The sequence below is a fragment of the Rhamphochromis longiceps genome, linkage group LG17 (assembly GCF_057381845.1).
Source record: "Rhamphochromis longiceps isolate RC_006_pf linkage group LG17, R_longiceps_female_GT1.1, whole genome shotgun sequence".
Taxonomy (NCBI): Eukaryota; Metazoa; Chordata; class Actinopteri; order Cichliformes; family Cichlidae; genus Rhamphochromis; species Rhamphochromis longiceps.
Genome location: NC_140573.1, coordinates 30233150 through 30253706, shown reverse-complemented (window position 1 = coordinate 30253706; position 20557 = coordinate 30233150). Strand labels below are relative to the sequence as shown.

Genomic DNA, 20557 nt, shown 5'->3' with positions numbered 1-20557 from the left:
AGAGGCTTTTTTTTTTCTAGCTTTCCAGTAACGTGCAATATTTGGTGCATGTTCATGCTTCTTACTTGTGTTTTGATATGAAGTTCTGTCTACCACCAGGAAAATGTGGGGCCAATTGTTCAACGATAACAGAACAAGTGCTTTTGTTTTACTTGGTAACTAATGGCAACTCTCCCAAATAGCTAAAATGATGTGTTGCGACTTTAAAGTTTGTCTCATTATCTGTGATTTCCGTTAGACTTTTGTCCCTTGCATAAAAAGATCAGCTCTGTGTAATATATCTTATTGTATGGCAACAAGAATATTAGCTATCTGGTGTTATATTCAGTAATTTTGTTTAAGTGATTCCAAATCGTGCCTAAATCGTGTTTGAAGCTTGATTTTTCATCACAAACACTGTGACTAATATCCCATCCTGGGATTCACAGTCAGACTTTGTGCTGCCTCGCTGATTCTTGCGACTGTCGTGTTTAATCTTACTGCAAAATTATATTATGGAATGAGAAGAGGAGTGGGTTGATACAGTGAATTAATTTACTCCTTTGCCCCCATCAGATTACGTGCCTATTTTGTGTGTGTGTGTGTGTGTGTGTGTGTGGGTGTGACACGAAACTCATAGCGACATACACAAAAGCAGAAAGAGCTGGATTTCATATTTCCCAAGGGCAGTTAATAATACAGTGAATTTCTGGACCATGTACAGATTAAAAACTGGGACCATTATAAACCCATTAACCTAGTCATTATGATCAGATCTCGGGAGAAGATGGAAGGTGGGTGTCTAATTTTAGCACAACTCGGTGTCAATGGTTCTAATTCATACCTGAAGGTATTCGAGGGAAATGTGGTATTTTCCCTTGAAATACACTCTGGCTAAGAATCATATGAAATCTGCTGCATTTAATTTTTATGATCACCATTTCTCTAGCTGACTTAGTTGTAGTTTTTTCGTTGCTGCCTTAGAGTCAAAAGAATTCAGAGGTTTTTATAATATTAAAATGGTCTTACATAATGTGTTTTTCTCTTCTACTCTCTTTCTGTCTGTCTTCTTTTAGAGGCTGGCAACAGAAGCAGAAAAGCTTCAGATGCAACACGTGTGGCAGGACGACAGCGACGTGAGTGAGCAGCCAGGGCATGATCTATCTAATATGTTCATTAACAAGGCTGTCTACATACAGATCAAGTGGTTCGATGAGCTCCATATGTAGGGGAGGTGCAGGGACATGTGATTCATAATCCTTATCATAATAATTGGAAGGAAAATCTAATTCCAATCACAATAGGGCTATAATGACTATATTGATTGAATTTTATCATTTTACATAGCAGGCGGAAACTACCAAGGTAGTTATGATGAATAGGTGCACACTCACACGCACACAGCGATTGCTCTCCAGTAATCTTAGTATTACTTACCATATATAATAAGAAGAGTGTTTACTCATTGAATTGCTTTGCCTGAAAGCAAGCCCAGTGTTTTAGATCTAACTTTTTCATAATAAACGGAAATGATAAATTTTATCTCCTCCAGCCGATTTACACATAAAAAATGACCACCTTTGTACGTTTTATAGTGGGGGAGATTTGGAGGAAAAATCAGCTTAAACATTATTCAACATTATATTTAAAGATTATTCAATGCCGTGCATACTTTCTTGTGCTTTGAAAATAGACAGCGAGATATGGATCTCTGGGTTTTGATTTATTTATTATATTACTCACTGAGTTCGATATCCTTTTCGCCCTTTATGTTTGGCTAGCAAATGTAATTATTCTGGAGATAATGTGACAGGGATTCTTGAACAAATTAACCAAAGAAATATAAAATATAAAAGCTAAGAGTCATGCAGAGTTTATTGCATCTAAATGTATTCACTGTACAAACATCATGCATTGCAATTGTTATGCGGTAAACAAAAGGTGATAGTTTCATACACCTCAGCCCAATTCAACTGAAACAGCTTATCCCTATGTGAACCTGTGGCTCTTTAGTGTACTTGTCTGTGTTTAGGATTCTTTAGCATTAACAAGAGGTTAATATAATACTCTGTCCAGATTCTGTGTATATCATTCATGTCTTCCCTTTGGACTCAGTAAGACTATTATTTGTAATATTACTATAAAGTATAACTTAGGATGTGTGTTTTCATATTGTATAATCAGTCAGTTGTCTGTCAATTCTATGATTTGTGCCTTTCAGGACATAATAAAAATGATCTTGTCTATACCAAGTCCAGTAACATAACAAAAACACATAATACACCATGCTGTTATCTATTTAACAAAAACGAAGCCAAAATGCAGAGGAATCCTGTGGAAACACCAAATACACAATAGATGCTAAGAGCTACTTTAGCAGTTTTAGCATTAGCAGCTAAAGTTGCTAAAGCTATAAATTAATCGTTTTTTGTATGACTTTGTGTGGAGGAGTTTTGGTCTACTCTTCATCACAAGTTTGCTTCAGTTCATTGAGGTTTGTGGGCATAGATGTATTCACAACTCTGTTAAGGTCCCAACATTTTAAAATGAGATGAGGTCTGTGCTTTGACTGGGCTATTGCAACACCTTGATTCTTTTGTTTTTCAGCCATTCTTTTGCTTGGGATCATTGTCCTGCCGAGCTTTAAGCCACTGGACAGATTGCCATTTGACTCTGCAATAGTTTGGTATGCTGAGGAGTTCATGGTTGACTTAGTGACTGCCCAAATCATCACCCGTGCTTGGCAGTCGGTATGAGCTGTTTGTGCTGATGAGCTTTGGTTCTCACCAAACAAGGTGCTGTGCATTATAAGCAAATGTCTTCATGGCTTCTTCTTGGCATTTTGTTACAATAACACACCTAAATGTTCCAGACCAGGTGTATTCTTTTTACACACTGCTTCTGCATTTTGTCTTTTTTACTTAATTTTTGTTAAATAAATGATGACATGGTGCGATATGTCCTGATGCGCAAAGAATTGACAGAGAGTGTACTTTTACCATGACTGTTGCCACCATACTAAGACATGAAAAATATCATCTTAATGTGATAATAGTACATTTATTGAAATAGCAAGTGGAGCATTGTGAGTGGTGTATGTTTGTGTGTGTATGTGCCTGTGTCTTCTCTGTCTGTCACCTTTGATAACTGGGTCAGTAATGCTGGACACCTCTTCCTGCTGACACTTGAAAGCCAGTGCCAGCTGCAGTAAGAACAGCACATTTGCATGTGTCAGTGCATCATAATCATTTTTAATCCTTTTGCTGTTGTTTGTGTTTGCATTTGGTATTCACTTATCGCATTGATATACTTCATGTAAGAGTAGGATTAAAGTCCCAAATGTTATGCTGCTTAAAATGTAAATATAATGCTTTACGACCTACCTGAGAAAACAAAGGTCGCCTTTTATGACTGTTGACAAAGTAGTGATGGAAAGCACCATAACTGGTGGGAACAGATGATGTTCAAGTTTTTTCTAAGTGGATAGCACATTAAATGAGTCATTTGGTGTTTAAAAATGTAAAAATGAACTGCAGGTGTACCTGTGTGAAATGAGATGCAATACATTAATAAGCATATGCATATTCAGATAAGATAGATCATACACACAACATACACGTTTGTTATGTATGTATTCACTTTTTGGTTCTTACGCTCCCTTCATCTCCTTTGCCTGTCTCACACATTAAGTGTTCTTGCACACGCACAGTTTTCTCCTTTGGGAGGTATGATGGTGTGACCTTAATGTGCAAATTGTCTGCACTAACGTCACCTGACACAAAACATCATGAGACAGTCTGCTGTTATTAACTTGTGTGTATGGGTGTGTTGTGGCACACATTGCATATATAGTTGATCTCATAAGTTTTCTGGTATATTGGAGCAGTCAAAGCAGAAAAATGGAGAGCAGATGTTTGTGTTTGGCACAGTTTGCCCTGCTAAATCACTTGTGTGTGAGATAATTACAAACTCTTTAAGCTAACACAGCAGTGTTAGTGGCAGGAGCAGTTGCTGTCCTGTTGGCGTGCCACTTCAGAGGTGGTATGCAGGTGGTTGGAATCAGTGAACCATCTCTGTGGCTCCGGGGCATTCTTACGTCAACAGCTAGGCTAGCTTGTTATCACTCTGCTAGCCCATGTACCGACAGCAAGCCCAGCAGTGTAAGAGCAAAACAACACCACTTACTTCACTGCTGCTCAGTATCAGACGCAAACTCACTTGGATTGCAGGGAAAAGTAGCAGGTGCAATGTTAAACTGAGAGATTCAGATGCCCTGTTATGGTTTTTGAGACTAGCTTTAGCATTTTTTTAAAAAGTTTTGTTCATCTGCTTTCTGTTTCTTTTCTTTTCTTTTCTTTTTTCTTTTGAGGTTGAACATGATTTATTGAGATACAGAATTTTATCAAGCTATTTGGTGATTAGCCTCCAGTGACCCATCGTTGCAGAATGGAATCCCAGTGGTAACAGGAATTAGGATAGGAACCTTAATTTTTTAATTGAAATCTTTCGCTCTTCGTGCTACGTGTAGAATTAGGACATTCATGCTCTCCTGATGATAAACCTTTTCTGTTTTGGTCACTGAAATACACACTTTCTGCTGCTGTCAGTGACAGGTCAACTTGTTAGCTGCTTGTACACTTAGTTTTACACTGCACTGACATATACCAGTGTGTACTCCAGGTAGTGCACAATGTGGCAAGACTGGGAGCAATAAGGAAACACCACACCCTTTTAAGCATGGCCATCTGTGAGGGTAATCTTGGTAAAACACCTTTAAGATTTGGACCAGCATTAGATGCTTTGTTTGTGTAAGAGTTTGTGTATTTCTTGTCATGCGTTATTGATATTTTCCTGTTTTGGTGTTTTTGCAGGTCGAGAAAATCAATTACTACAATGCCAAAGACGGCGTAAGTACAACTTGAGCAATTTGATGTGATGCCAATTCTCCAGTAAAATCCTACAAGCCATCCACATCAAGCAGCATTGTTGCATTGTTACAATGGGGAAAAACTGATTTGAGTTTTCATTGTAGCCTTTAAGAACTGTAACACTTTAAAATTTATGCAAATAAATCTCTGTTAGTACAAATTTGTGCATGCCACAAAAGCTGTTTTGTGCTTGTACTAATATTTGACTTGTGTTTATGAGACAGGGTTTTTTTTTTATGGATTAGGGCCAGTTCATGTTTAGTGCATCACGCATTTAATGCCTCTCCTGGCCTTGGACATCATTTGTCTGCTTTGATAAACAGATTTCGACATCTAATTCCTCTCCACAGCCCCAGTGGGAAACAACCACACACCCACTGCACACTAATGTCACTCTCTGTTTGACTCTCCCCTTTCTATCTACTTCTATCTAGATACTGGCATTTATCTATCACTGCATAACATTTAGCATACATTATCCATTACATGAAGATACTACACGTACTATGCAGTAATTTTACAGTGTACACACATAAAGCCAAAAATGTTTTCCATGCGATTTTAAAATATCAAATTCTGCTATTCTTCTTTATTTTCATGTGTAGCTTAGTGGGATAGAAAGCGAGTCAGATACAGAAGGGAAGAAAGATGGAAAGGAGAAGAAGAGGATCCCATACATTCCCGAGGATTTCAGTTTTGACCCAGACTTCAAACGAGACGTCTCCTACAACACAACTGCCGTCCACATCCCAACGGATATATATGAAGGGTGTAAGTTAAAAAAAAACACACACGCTTTCTCTCTCTCTCTTTACCTTTCGTCACAATATGTACTATTTACAGTACTCAGGATGTGACCTCAGCCTTCCAGTGCTGTCTGCACTGTGTAGACAGTTCCACGTTAAGGCTAAACCATTCCAGTCTATATATAACCCAAATGCCATCCTCCCAGTGGTCAGCAGTCTGTAGCTCCCACTTTACCCTGGTCACCAGCTGCTCCTTTCCCTCATGTCCACGATGGCCCCACTGACCTCTCATAGAAGGTCTGTATATTGGCCTTTGGCAGGATGCTTTGTATTTGCCTGAAGCTGTTCACAGCTATTTGACCATGTTTATCAGTAATCTTTTAGTATCTTTGTCCAAGGGTCTTTATTTACTCTAATGTTCACACCATAGAATTATTAAGTGTGCCTATGCAAAAGCACACTTCTTATCATTCGTCGGATTAAAGGCCCTTTCCCATAGGACGCGGCATGCGCTGCCTAGAGCGAAGGCCCCAAATTTTGTGTTGCGCTGGCCGTTGCACTCTGCTTGTACGTCATTTTATTGTGGCCGTTCTACATGACGAATCATGGCACTATTTTTGCAAAATTTGCAAAACACTTGAATTCTTTCTTCAAAAGTGCACCAGAGGATTACCCAGGCCAATTTGAAGCCCCCAGCACAGAGTCGGAAAACAGAATGGTCGGGTCATTGATCATACTAAATTTAGCTTGCTGTAATTAAATGTAACAAGTTTAGCTATAAACTTTTTCAGAGCTATATAACTGACGTTTGATCTACTAGGACCTTACAGTGTCAAATACAAAATGGGCATCTACCGTGTGAGTATAATGACTGGACACTGGTTCACACAAATATATAGCTATAAGCATGCCTGTACGTACATGTGCATAGAAATACTTGCATTAAATGTCCTTGCTGGTAGATATGCATGCATATAGATTATATGCGATATAGAAACTATATACTATATTAGGACATTTAGAATTAAGAGGGCAGACAACATAAAGGGAAGCTTGTAATTTGAGAAACTAACAGTGAATTAAAGGTCATAATTGCCTCACCATAATAATCTGAATGAACTCTACTATTTCAGTTCAAGCTTTAGAAAAGCTTTTCATAGTCACACTTCATCACTGACTGCAGCTTAACATATCACGTTACAGTAATGTGTCACAACTTCATTACAAACTACATTAAACTACACATGATAGTAACATTTATCAGAACATTTAACTAACTTTTTCTAATCCAGGCGTTGGTGCAGAAACATTCATTATCAATTCCAGTGATGATCTTCTCTGTGGGCCCGTGGCTAAATTCGGTGGACTTAGTCACATGACTTTAATGCCCTTATACAGCGAGTCAGTCAACATATTGGACTATAAATGTGCACAGTGACGGGCCTCTGACTGTGCAGACATTTTTGTCATAGCCAAATGGGCAAATGCACTCAGTTATTTTTACAAGCCGCAGTTATGACGATGAAAGGACAGAGACGGGTAGGGGGCCTGCGTGGTAGGAGGGGATTGTTCTTAGTGTGATTCGTTCAACTGTTTTTTGCTTCATTACAGTATTCATGGGCGTCTGTCCTTCTGTCTATTTCTAGCGGGACCATAAAACCCTAAATTACTTTCATGTTAATGTTAGTGTGACTTGAAAGCTACTCTGCTAACTCTGCTTATTGTATTACATAATCAATGGCCCTTAAACCTGTTGAATTGTGGGCTGGTTCTCAATTGAGATAGAACTGACTCCACACTGTTGTTGTTACTAACACCAGCAAAGAACTGGTGAGGAAAAGTACAAATCTGTGAATGTTAATTTTCGTTTCTAAATTAAAAACCTGACCTAATAGACTGCGTTACCGATTGCATTTAAGGTAATATTTTCAGCGATTTTCAGTAAAATACAGCTAAAAAAAATAACTTTTACCATTATAGGAGCAGGAGATGGAGGGTGGGGTCTGGGCAGAGTCCCTGTTAGCGCAGTAATAAAGCTGTGCTAGTGCTGTTGCTTTCTATCTCCAAGGACAGGCTGCCACATTGCTGCCTCTCCTTCTGGGTAGTACTGTCAGCGTTGCTATGGCAATATCTGTGTGTCTTTGGGTGTGCGTGTGTGTGTAGGAGGAGACACACACACTTAGCCACGCCCCGATGTTCTATCTCGTTGTATGGAGGAAGGATTGGTAACTTGATTAGGGGACTTTGTCTAGACAAGGCTGGCGTCCTTGTGGCTATACTGATGCTAAAGGAGCGATGCATCATCTGACCCTTTAATTGCAGTAGACTTTCTCCACAACCGCTACATCTTCCCATCACTTCCTCTTTTTCTTTTTCCTTTCTCTTTACTTTATGCTTTAGTTCCTTTTTCATGCCTTTGTGTGTACCTTCTTAGCTCTGTTTTTTTCTGTCTTCCTCAGTACTTTGCTCTCATTCCCTTCACCCCACCCTCTATCACTCTATCCTCTCTTCCCCATCCCTCGCTCTATTATATTAGGCATATTAATAGTGTGCTGTGAGGAGACAAATGCGCTACCGTCTTTCTCCTCTGCATTAGTCTTACTGATTGGTATCCATTCCACCCACTGCTCCAATGTGGGTGGTCAGACTGGGATTCATTATCATGTTTACGTGTGTGTGTGTGTGTGTGTGTGCATGCTTACTAGAAAAGGCTAGGTTTGTATGTGTGTGTGTGTGTGTGTGTGTGTGTGTGTGTGTGTCGTAAGGAGAAAGAGAGGAAGAAACACTTTGGGTGTGAGGGCTGTGTGCATATGTGTGTGTGTCACATCATATGCACCTACTCTACTGTATATGGATCATGTGTATGCATGTCTCCTCTCTCATTAAGCAGACTGGCATGAATGCGATGAGAAGAGATGAGAAGAGAGCATTGCGGCCTTGGCAGGAGATCCGAGGCTCGTCTGATACCCGTTTGCATCAACACTGTGTGGCACCTGTCAGCCCCAGACACACAAACTCTCTGACATGCTGGGATACTGTGACACCGTGTTTGCGTGTGTGTGTGTTATAGTTACAGCCCCTTTGGCAAAGCTCACAGCACATGAACTGATTTTCTTTTCTTTTTGCACTCGTGCCACTTGATGCACGTCCTAATTTATTTACGATGCTGGCAGCCAAACTTTGAGGTATCTTCATTTTCATCTCTGTCTATCTCTGTGTGCGTATCCTTCCTTCATCTTTCTTCCCATCTCACAGTCATTACATTAGTGCAGCTTTAAATTGTGTCCTTGCGACAAGTTGGATGCCTTCCTGTGATTTTTTTTTTTAATCAGCTGATAGGAGCATACCTTTTGGATTCTCCCCCAAATGAGTAGCCAAACTGAGAAAGTTTCTTTCTTTTAATCCCATTTCACCTTTTCTTGAAAACTCCTAAGAAAACAAGGAGACAGACATTGGTGTGTGGGGGTTTCTTTCTTCACAATCTCAAAATGTTTTTCCTGCAGATTCCATCTTTCTTGTATCTGTGGTCCCAGGTAGGGCTGCCACGATTAGTCGACTAGTCACGATTATGTCGACTATTAAAATCGTCGACGACTAATTTAATAGTCGACGCATCGTTTGAAGCTTTGTAAGATCACAAAGGACGCAGGAATGAGTAGTAGGATTTAAGAGTGTAATAACGGACTGAAACAGAAGATGGCAGCACTGCATGTACAAGGATGCCAGCTGCCGTTAAACCCCGAAGAAGAAGAAGCTGTGTCCCAGAATTCATAGCGCAGCCCAGCGCAGTTGTCAACAATGGCGGCAGCTAGTTAGTTTTAACTTTACTCTTATTATTCTTTCTGGGTCACAAAATAAACGTTTAACATATTTTCAGGCGAGAATGTAGCTGTGTAAACCTCAAATATCTGCTCAGTTTATCAAGACACCACATATTTTCAAAAGCGCTCCGACGTTTTCGGAGACGTATGTTACCCACTAGCTCGTTAGCTAGGCGGGGGCAAGGCTAACTAGAGCCGTGAGAACACCGGACTCCCGGCAAATCGTTTTCAAACCCACCGCCGTCTTTCGCTAGTCAGGTTAAACATATATATAAGTCACTTAGATAACTTAAAAATGTTATTGTTTGGCTTTCTTTAGTATTTTATTTGTTCCTGAGTAAATCGGTTTGGCTGAGATTAAAGTTATAGTTTTTGCACAGCTAAAACTGTCAAGCAGACAGCTGATTATCAGAAGTGTGAGACGCTGGAGAATATACTCCGGTGTCCTGTTATATTTTAGAAAGCAAGGAGTTTATTAAACTTCACCGAAACAATCTGCAAATTTCATTAAAAATTAATAAACTACCATCTTGTCTTTATTTTTAGTTAGCACAAACACTTCAAGCTGTAAGCTAATGATAGTTATATAAGACCAGATGCTGCTGGTGCAATAAGCTGTACGCTGTACGTCCAATGGATGATGATCTGATTAGTCGACTAATCGCAAAAATAATCGGTGACTAGTCGACTATCAAAATAATCGTTTGTGGCAGCCCTAGTCCCAGGTCAGGTTATGCTTATACATAAATGTAATGTGTACAGAGAGTAATTTTACTTAGTATTTACTCAAGTGTGTTATCCATCTGGTCCACAAACCACCATCTTTTTCAAAACTCATCCACTGGATTCGAAGTGAGACTTATGCACAGTCATTTTCTTTTTTTGTCTCTTTCTTTGATCACGTCATCTGATTGCAATGGCAAGGACAAGATGGAGATAGTCTGGCCAGTTCTTTGATTCAAGCATCACAGCTAAATAGATTAGAATGGAGTAGGTTTATCAACACAATCAGCAGGATCTTTACAAATCATATGGAGTGGCTGTGGCGTCGCAGCTCAGAGATGGTACACAAGAGCAGCAAATAACCAGTAAAACCAGTTGTTAAAGTAGGGTTACTTACTGCTAAAGTAAAGCACTGTGACAAAACAGGATAACAAAAATCATTGGAAACAGTCATGTGACAAACGTGTGCAGTCCGGTTACAAAGTATGCACAACCTGATTGAAATGCTGTGGTGGGACCTAAAGATAGTTGTGCATAAATTAATGTCTGCAAATGTCAGTGTTTAAAAAGAGTGGGACAAAATTCCTCAACATCAATGTGAGAGATGGATGGAAGCCATACAGAAAATGATTGCTTGAAAGTTATTGGTGCTTGAAGGGGTTCTACAAGCTATTAAATCATGGGGTGTTCTTAATTTTTCACAGGGCTGAAAGAGCCTTGTGAAAGCTTTCTTCTTTACATGCCAAACCAAGAGAATGAAACCAGCTTACTACATAAATTACAAAAAAAACGCCAGTAAACCAAAACAGTTAAACTTCCTGCCCAAATCAGACCACAGAGGAACACCTCTATTTCTAGTTTGGTTTAACAACTAAGTGTGAGCCTGTGTGTAGTGTGGCCGGTAAGGCTACATGGAACTAAATCAGAGATAATGGCAGAGTGGAAAACAAATCAGATTATGGTTTACAAACATTTCTCTTAGTAGTAGAGAGCTCTTAATGACAAGAAGCATAGGAGGAGAAAACTGCTCACATTAGACTGATGGAGCACGACATCCATGCTCCATTTAATTGAGGCAGCAACAGGGTGGAGCCACTGATTAGCAGGATTGGTCATTGGAGAGGTACAATCAGTGAAGTCAGAAAAGTCAGGGCCAGTGTGTGCTTCTTTAATATTAACTGTACATTGTTCAGTTGTTCTGTGTAGTTTCTTCTTCAATATTGTTATATTATCAAGAAAAATACATCCTGGGTTTTGTACCCAGAGTTTTCTGTTTTGAATAGAGTTTTGTGTTTGATGTTTCCTATTTAACTTTGTAGTTTTCAGTCTAAGTATTACCTTTGCTTAGGTTGTGTTTTCATTTTGATTGGTATTCATAGTTTTCTTTGTTAGTTATCCACAAGTTTTTCCTATCCTCCTAGGTTCCCCTTGCCTCGTCTGTGTTTCTGTTATGTTTTCCGTGTTTGTCCAGTTTCATCCTTGGTCTGTGTACTCTGGTTCATGTGTTTTAGTCTCAGTGTCAGTTTCTTGTTTTATTTTGACAACCGCTTGTCTTGTGTGCTGTGCTCAGTTTTGCTTCCCCTTAGAGATGGCACGATACCACTTTTTTATGTCCGATACCGATACCGATATCATAAATTTGGATATCTGCCGATACCGATATGAATCCGATATAGTGTTTTTTAATCAACAAAACTGTTTTTTAAAATATCTTGCTGCATTTTGCAAGTCTGCAAGTTCATACTCAAGTTTAAAACAACAACTACACTAAAGCTATTCTGTTATACCTGTATACAAAAAAAATATTTCATAGTTCAGCAATACTGATCAATCTAATAAACTTAAACCTACACCATCCTCACTATTCTGGTATTTTAAAGAGTACTTAGCGTAAATATTAAGCAACCTAACTAATAGGGTTCCAACTCCCAGCAACAACAAAAATAAATAAATAAAAAATAGGGAACCACCCCTCACGCTCCACCTCATGATGCTTAATCGACGTAATCAACCTTAATTTGATCAAGTGTGAAAAAAATGCACAGAAATCAATTATTTTTCAAGAAATATTAAATAGATTCAGCATCTTTCTTCAACAAAATTGCAGACAGCACAGATGGTACCATCCCAAAGTAAAAAGTACTATAGCTTACTAGGGTATATATATTAGACTTAATAGTCACTATATACAGTAATTGACTTCTATTCATTTTACATCAAATTAAAACTTTGGGTGTCAGATAATTATTTATTAAAAGCTCAACATTTTAAATGAGAGTAAGAAAGAAAAGTATGTCTTTGTGCCCCCTTTTCCCTGTTCATGCCCTATCGGCCCCCCTGGCTAAACTTTGCTAGATCCGCCCCTCAGCTACATAGAAAAAGATCCTCGAGTAGAAAGTAATATTAAATAAATTCTAACAACAGCTTATCAAGCTTAAACGTGCTGCTGTTGTTCAGCCGCTGGTTTCCTCTTTCTGGTGCAAAGTGGGGCAAAAACAAACAAGACAGACGGACTCCCGACAGAAAAGCCGATCAGCTGATCATTAAGCAGTTTCACGATTGAAGTAGCAGCCGGAGAGCTAGAGGCAGTCGCTTGTTAAGCTTAACGCAGGAATGCTTTACAAACATTCAGAGATGGACTTACACACTTGCTTTACTTCTCTCGGGGATAACTTTGTCGGAGATGAAATGCCAGGTTGCTAGCGAAGCTCCACATGCTATCCAGACCAGGTCCCGCATGCCACAGCCGCTCTATCACGTGATGCATACTGCTCCGACGTGCTAACGTTCTGAGGTGAGTTACGGCGTGTTGCAAGTTTTGTGAGGTGCTTTCGTGATATTTAATGGATCGGATTACATTTTTTATTTTTCTCCGATATCCGATCCAGTAATTTAGGTCAGTATCGGACCGATACCGATACGTAATATCGGATCGGTCCATCTCTACTTCCCCTCTTGCTCGTTAATTGAATCTCTTCACTTGCACCTGTCCCCCAGCTCATGTGTGCATTTAAGTCCTCTATCGCCCTCTGTTCCCTGTCATGTCGTTCTCTTATCCCCTCTAGCTGGGTGAGCTGTCTGTTTGGAGTCTGTCTGCCTTCTGTTTAAGTAATCTTGAGTAGCTGCATTTGTTTATCTGATGACCTGTAAACTCAGCAGTGAAGCTGCTTTCTAGCTTAGTCCTGCTCCCGAGTCCTGCATTTCGGGTCCGATCCTGCTTTGCCTCGCACAGCGATGATGCCAATGATGTGTGAATTGCTGCAAAAGGGATGCGTTTGTGCTTATGTCACAATCAGTTGTGAGTGGCAGGGACTGGAGGGCCCCCTTCTGATATGATGATTGCAGGTTCTCACCACATCAGTCCCCAATGTGTAATTACTTTGAAACACATAGGCAGTTTGAGCCACCAGCTAGCTGATGACAGGGGAACACTGCAGGGCATCGCTTGGCATTGCACCTTGTCGCTTTCTCTGTTCGTCCTGAAGCCAACACCCTCACTCATCAGTCTATGCCAGAATCCTGCTTGATGTGTTATTGGAGGCATCTACCCACCACAAAGTGAATACTTTCAATTATCTTTTCCATAATCAGTTCCCATAACTTCTCTGGACCAAGAATCATTAATTTTTTTTTATCTCCCACTCTCTCACACTTTTTATCTCCCATGTTTGAATTTGAATCGTGTGATTTATGAGGCTGCCATGGTTGTTGTCAAAGCATCCTTTCTGAATTAATTATTATCTGATCGGTCAGTAATTAATTATCTACAACAAGGACTGGTAGTTTTTTCCAGTGTAGCAAAAGTCTGGTGGCATACAAATAAGTCCCATACCAATTTCTGAGCTCAGAGCGCTTTTATTATGCATTTTATAAAGTTTTCACTGGATCAAATTGTATATAATCAAGAGAGCTAAACAGGAGAGAGGAGTTTATATCATAATACAGTTCTTGTGAATGGCAGTGGATGCAAACACACCACAGGATAGCAAATCTCAGTATCTCCACCTGACTAATAGAGCTTTCCAGAGTTTGCATTTTTGCTTTGATGCTTCTCATTTCTTCCTCTGACCCTTTTGACCTCAAGCCTTCTATTGACACGTCAGCACTGAGATGGATCTGTTTACTGTAATTTGTTCCAGTCTATAGCTGAGATTAAAGGACACAGCCCTGCAATACTACAGTGTTGTTGCTAAGGGCTTGTCAGTGGTGCCTAATCTGCCCATGTGGGTTGTGTGAGCTCAATTGTTTGCGATATGTGTGTCTGCATCCATATTCCTAGAGGAGACTTTAATGAGTTTGTCAATTGTATAAGATGCAGCTAGGGAAAAAAACATGCGTAGTGAGCGAGGAGCTGCTCTCTTTGTGAGGGATTCATTTTGTCATTATGTATTGACATTCGCACAGATCATGTATCCTGTGGCAGTGAATTGAATGAAATAATAAAGATGCTCTTTCCCTGTTATTCCAGTGTACAGTATGAGCAGCGTGAGGGCATAACAGTGCGTCTTATCCTGAGACTTCTTGTTAGTCGTAGTGGAGAAACCAGCAGGAGTAATCCATTAAGGGCCACTTATCACTGGGACACACACATTACACTATAGTACCAAAGTACCCCAAACTCCCTCTTTGTGGTACAAAGAATTACAGGGCTGAGTAAAACAGGCTTTTGTGAGGAAGGCAAGGAGTTCTAGATTTTTTTATACATATAGAAATATATGTAATTGGAAAGTGGCTCATAGACTGCCAGCAACTGCAGGCAGGTTGAAGAGAGTCAAATAGAGCACCTTATATAAGATTTGCTATAAGATCCTCCGAGTTCGTCTTTGCCTGCTTCAACTGACATTATTATGTGTCTTTATGTGAGTTTGTGTATGTCCTGATTTGACTCCATAAAAGCTGAAAATGCTCATTTAGTTTAGAATTAAGTTTCAGAGTTACAGGTACATCACTCTAACCTTTCTTACATTTTAGCAGACAGCCTAACTGTTAACACGACTGCCTCAGCAAAGCCTTTATCTCCTGGCTGCCCCCTTTTTTATGTTGATGTTTTTTTCCTCTTTTAATTCAGTTGCTCTTAGAACAATCTCACTTTGTTGGAGGCATCTGCATAGGCCACACAAGTATGAGTCATTTCAACAAGTAGCCTACGCTTCCAGGAAGACTGTGATTTCTTTGTATCTAAAAACATTGTCTGGGATTTAAGCCAGCGTGAGCTTCTGTAGACCAACAGGTAAACAAAACAATGCATGTCCAGTCAGTGAGTACCTGGAAGATTTTTTCTTATTCCAGAAATACCAAATTGAATCATACTTTCCTTTTTTTACCTTCATGTCTCTCCTGTCTTTGTTTACCTCTTTTTTTGCTCCCCCGCTATAGAAAATGTTTTTAGAGCAAAAAACTAAAATATAAATCTCACTGAAGAAGCCAGACATCACTTTGAACATCAGTGAGGAAGCTTCCTCTTTGCCGTCAGTGTCAGTAGACTAATACTGCCAAATCCAAGTGTGTGTGTGTGTGTGTGTATATCTGACTTTCAAGTGAGGTTTTTTTTCCAGAATTGCTTTTTTTGAGAGTAAATACTTTCTGAAACATCTTGACATTTTGTGCTTGTGTGATTTTTATGATTTTATACTTTTGCACAAGTATGACTCATTTCATCTTTATTTCTATGTGTTTGTCCATGTGTGTGTGTTTTTCAGCTACCATCATTCTGAATGAGTTAAACTGGACAGAAGCTTTGGAGGATGTTTTCCGGAAGAACAAAGAGGAAGATCCCTCTCTCCTCTGGCAAGTGTTTGGCTCTGCCACAGGACTGGCTCGTTACTTCCCAGGTAAGCAGCCCAGCTTGCAATGGGGCTTAGACCTGCAACTATGTGACTATTTGGTGGTGAGTCAAAGGAACACAAAATTTCCACTAAAGGGAAATCATCTTACAGTCAAATGCATGCAAATCTGGCACAACTCGGGATGGGAAATAGGCAAAGTAGTCATTAAATAATTGTTGTAAAACATATGCACTTGCAAGTGTTTCTTCTCTTTTTTTATACTTTACATAGGAAATTCCTGGTTCCTGTAAAAATAAATAGTGGCATTTTAAATGTCAAATTAACAGTTGCAAACAATAGTTGCAAAAAATGTATAAAAGTACAACCTTTTATGTCTTTTATTTTATGTACACTGGGCATTTATATACAATACTTGAGTATAGGAAGTGTTGTTGTCGTCATTTCTCCTGAAACTACTAGGACTCATGGGTTACAATTAATGCCCCTTCCTGCAAATAAAGGAACACAAAGACTGTTTAGTTTTGACAGAGCCTGCTGTAACAGATCAGTGTGCTATCTCAACAGAGATCTTACAGGACGAATTAGGCATTTGCATAAGTTGACAGACTAGAAAAGACCGTGGTTTTAATCAGTAGGAAACAGGACAAATTATCCACTAATGGCAGACTGGACTGATGCTTTTCTCAGTTGAAGTAGACATGATGCTAAGATCACACCACAAACACAACCTGCAATACTGAAAAAAGTGATAAAAAAAACTCAAGGGTAACAGCTTTTGAAATCTCTACAACTTGCTAAAATGTTTGTTCATGCCTCCACTGTAAGAAAAACAACAAAAAGGTATTAATAGAAAAACAACATGAAGGAAACCACTGCTAACCAAACAGAAATATTGCAATATATCTCAATTTTTCAAATTACATGTAGTTTAGTCATAATTGTGACTTCAATTAATAGCAGTCCATATTCTCAATTCAGAAATTCTGGTAATGTTAATAAGTTCACAGTTTTTGTAAAAGCACAGATTGATTTTGAATCATTCAAATCCTCTTTTGTAGTCTAAGGAAGAGTTTATCATTAGGGAATCCATAGCAAAAGACAGAGTCACACAAGGACCAAGCACCAGGAGCATAAAACATACCAATATTATAAGACTTTGCTGTTTTATCACAGTAAGACTCCTCTGGCAATGTCACAGTGACAAGACTTGAGGAAGTCTTACATTTTCGATTGTGTACAATACTAAAAAGAAGATGCACTGTAAAGACAAAAGTAATGGGCAACACCTTTTGATTGTTGAATTCAGGAGTTTTCACCCTAACCCTTTACATTCACCCATCAACATTATTAAATTTTCCAGGTACATCCATGACCACAGGTGTATTCTCTGCTTTCTCAGTAAATGCATTTTCAAATCTACTCTGGCATTAGCATCAGCCCAAAAATTGTGCACCACAAGCTTAATGGCATGAGTGTCCATAGGCGTCAGGTCCTGCAGGTGTAATGTGACTCAGTGCTTTTGTCCATATAGTGTATATATGTTTTAGTACTCAGTTTTACAGGTTTAGCTAAAGCGGTTTTGAAGTTTTTAAGAGTGACAGACAAGTTGTCTGCTAAAGGCTCTGAAGACATGTGTTTTAAAGTGTGCCCCTTGAGGCAAAGTTTAAAATGGAATGTAATTTTATAGGTAAGAAAGTCCTATTAAGCGAAAATGTCAGTTATCGGTGTAAATGTACTTTTTTAAGGTCTAAATCTAAATAACCATGTTTTTTCCTTTTGTCAAAATTTCAGCATCCCCATGGATGGACCTAAGCAAATCCCAGAATAAGATCGACCTCTACGATGTGCGCAGACGACCATGGTAGGTGCATCTACTCAGTGTGGTGAGGTTTTTGTGCCTTACTGTCATCGAGCTTCCATATTTATCTGGTGTTTTTGAGCAGTTGTCATGTGAAACATTTATTATAATAACTGTATTTGCATGTTTCATTACACGGTTTGTCATAAGAGCATCTGCATGCACGCATAGTTTAAAACAATCACATCTGTTGCCAAAAGCAAAACTAATTTAAACAAACACATCAGAGGACTATGATGATTAAGCCACTGCAGATCAAAGGGTAGCAATACAAAAGCTTAATTAGTTGCCTGAAAATTATTAAAATCTGGCTGGAAGCCACCAGTACACTTTTAAACATGTTATTAAATTTCATTAGCTTCAGACAGCCTGTTAGCATCTGAGCACTCTAACAAAGACAACCAACTGTTTGCTTATTAAAGAAATGAGAGCAGACATGTAATTAACTATTACAAAGTTCAGATTGATTTGAAATGCAAAGCAATTGATGTAAGTTAGTAAGTTTTTGCTTTCTTGCTCACAAAAGGTGAATGTGAGAAGATTTCAAATGTACAGCCTCAAAACTAATATGTGCCTCTGTCTTTGTGCTTTGCATTTTAAAAATAGCCTTTCTGCATTACAGTTACTGACTGTTCCTTTGTGCATGTGTGTTTTTCCACTTCTTTGTGCACATATATATCTGTATGTGCTTAGTAGCCACAACCTATGTATGTGTGTCTGCTATTACTCACCAGGTACATCCAGGGGGCGGCCTCACCCAAGGACATGCTGATCCTGGTGGATGCGTGAGTGACGACCTTATGATTCATCCATTACAGTCAGCTTTTATTTTCTTTGGTGTGCCAGAAGGCCCTGATGCTAACCCTCTGACTGGCCTCATCCCGCTGGGCGCTGCTGCGATGTACTCGCATGTGACAATGACAAAGAAAGAGCAGCCAGTGAACTGAGCAACCTCGATGTTCACAGTCCAGTTATTTTCTCCTGAGATTTATGCTTTAAAGTTTCCATATTACAGAACTACATAGGATTTTCCAGGAACACACATGTTATGTTTTTGATTTCCCAATTCAAGGTAATCCTCTATTGCGTAACTTTAAAAAATATATATATTATTGTTATTGTTTTTTTTCTGCATTATCGATTCTCCATTTTCATTACCTTAAAACAAATGCGTAGCACTATCAAGATCGTGTAATTGTGTAACTGCTTCTGATGCCAAAGTGATATTATCCACTCAGGTGAATGTTCATTATTAGAGACGGTCATAATCCTGCTCTAGGGCTAAATAACTGCAAAATATGATGAATGAAGAACTGAACTAAATTTGTACACTTGCAACTCTTAACACAGCTCTGGTAATTGGCACATATAAGATTAATGAGGCTCATTAAAAGCTGTCATCACTATGCTTTATTGAAAACCACATTAAATGAACGCCACCTTGATTTTTCCAGTTCTGTCCTCCTTTAGTCTGTTGCTTAGAAGAAGCAGTTTTATTATTTGCTTATACATTATAGGCTCCATTTTTGTTTTGGGAAGAGATGTTGGACATTGCTGACACAGATATTTTGTTATTCATTTTATCCTAATGTTCACAGCAATTAAAAACGTAAACAAAGTGTAAGTTATTTAAGTTCTGTTGACTTACAGAGTGCGAAAATTATTTATTGTGATATGACTCAAGGATTTCAAATGCACTTTATTTAATGTCAGACAAACATAAAGTCACATTGTTTGACATCTCTGCTTAGTGCTGACAGGTGGTAGTAAAGTTAAAAAAATGTTATCAGGTTTGTCATCAAAGATATTCATATTTGTGAAACCTTGCGACTTCTCAGCTGCCTGGTGCACGTAAGATTATTGTGAAAGGAATAGAGGTTCATTAAAAGAGGCAAGTTTATTTATATATCACAATTCAGCAACAAGGTGATTCAAAGTGCTTTACAAAGACATTAAAAAACAAAAACAATAAAAAGCATGATTTAAAATTGATTTTAAAAAAAGTAGATAAAATCAGAACAGTAGATAAAATCAGTAGTTAAAATATAAGTTTTGAAATTTAAGCTTAAAAGTGTGGATTTGGTGCTTTATTCAAATGCAGCTGAGAATAGGTGAGTCTTCAACCTGGATTTAAATAAACTGAGTGTTTCAGCTGATCTGAGGCTTTCTGGGAGTTTGTTCCAGATATAAGGAGCATAAAAACTGAATGCAGCTTCTCCGTGTCTGGTTCTGACTCTGGGAACTGATTGATAAAAGACCGGATCCAGATGACCTGAGGGATCTGGAAGGTTCATACTGGGTCAGGAGGTCACTGATGTATTTTGGTCCTAAACCATTCAGAGTTTTATAGACCAGCATCGGAACTTTAAAGTCTATCCTCTGACGGACAGGCAGCCAGTATAAAGACCTCAGAGCTGGACTGATGTGGTCCACTTTTTTGGTCTTAGTGAGGACTCGAGCAGCAGAGTTCTGAATGAGCTGTAGTTGTCTGACTGATTTTTTTAGGTAGACCTGTAAAGATGCTGTTACAGTAATCAAGCCTACTAAAGATGAATGCATGGACTAGTTTTTCCAGGTCCTGTTGAGACATCAGATCTTTTATCCTTGAAATATTCTTGAGGTTATAGTAAGCTGACTTTGTTATTGTCTTAATGTGTTTTTCTAAGTTTAGGTCTGCATCCATCACTACACCCAGATTTCTCGCCTGGTTTGTGGT

The 20557-nt window shown here is 38.9% G+C and overlaps 1 protein-coding gene across 1 annotated transcript in view; it reads left to right on the top strand.

Moving 5' to 3' along the window:
- Positions 1-20557, top strand: part of cacna2d1a (calcium channel, voltage-dependent, alpha 2/delta subunit 1a) — a 99727-nt gene that overhangs the window by 36976 nt on the left and 42194 nt on the right. Inside the window, exons 4-9 of the mRNA XM_085387071.1 lie at positions 1056-1115; positions 4851-4886; positions 5513-5678; positions 15897-16028; positions 17775-17844; positions 18576-18626. Of these exons, the coding sequence (XP_085243197.1) occupies positions 1056-1115; positions 4851-4886; positions 5513-5678; positions 15897-16028; positions 17775-17844; positions 18576-18626 (515 nt within the window). The remainder of the gene's footprint in view (positions 1-1055; positions 1116-4850; positions 4887-5512; positions 5679-15896; positions 16029-17774; positions 17845-18575; positions 18627-20557) is intronic.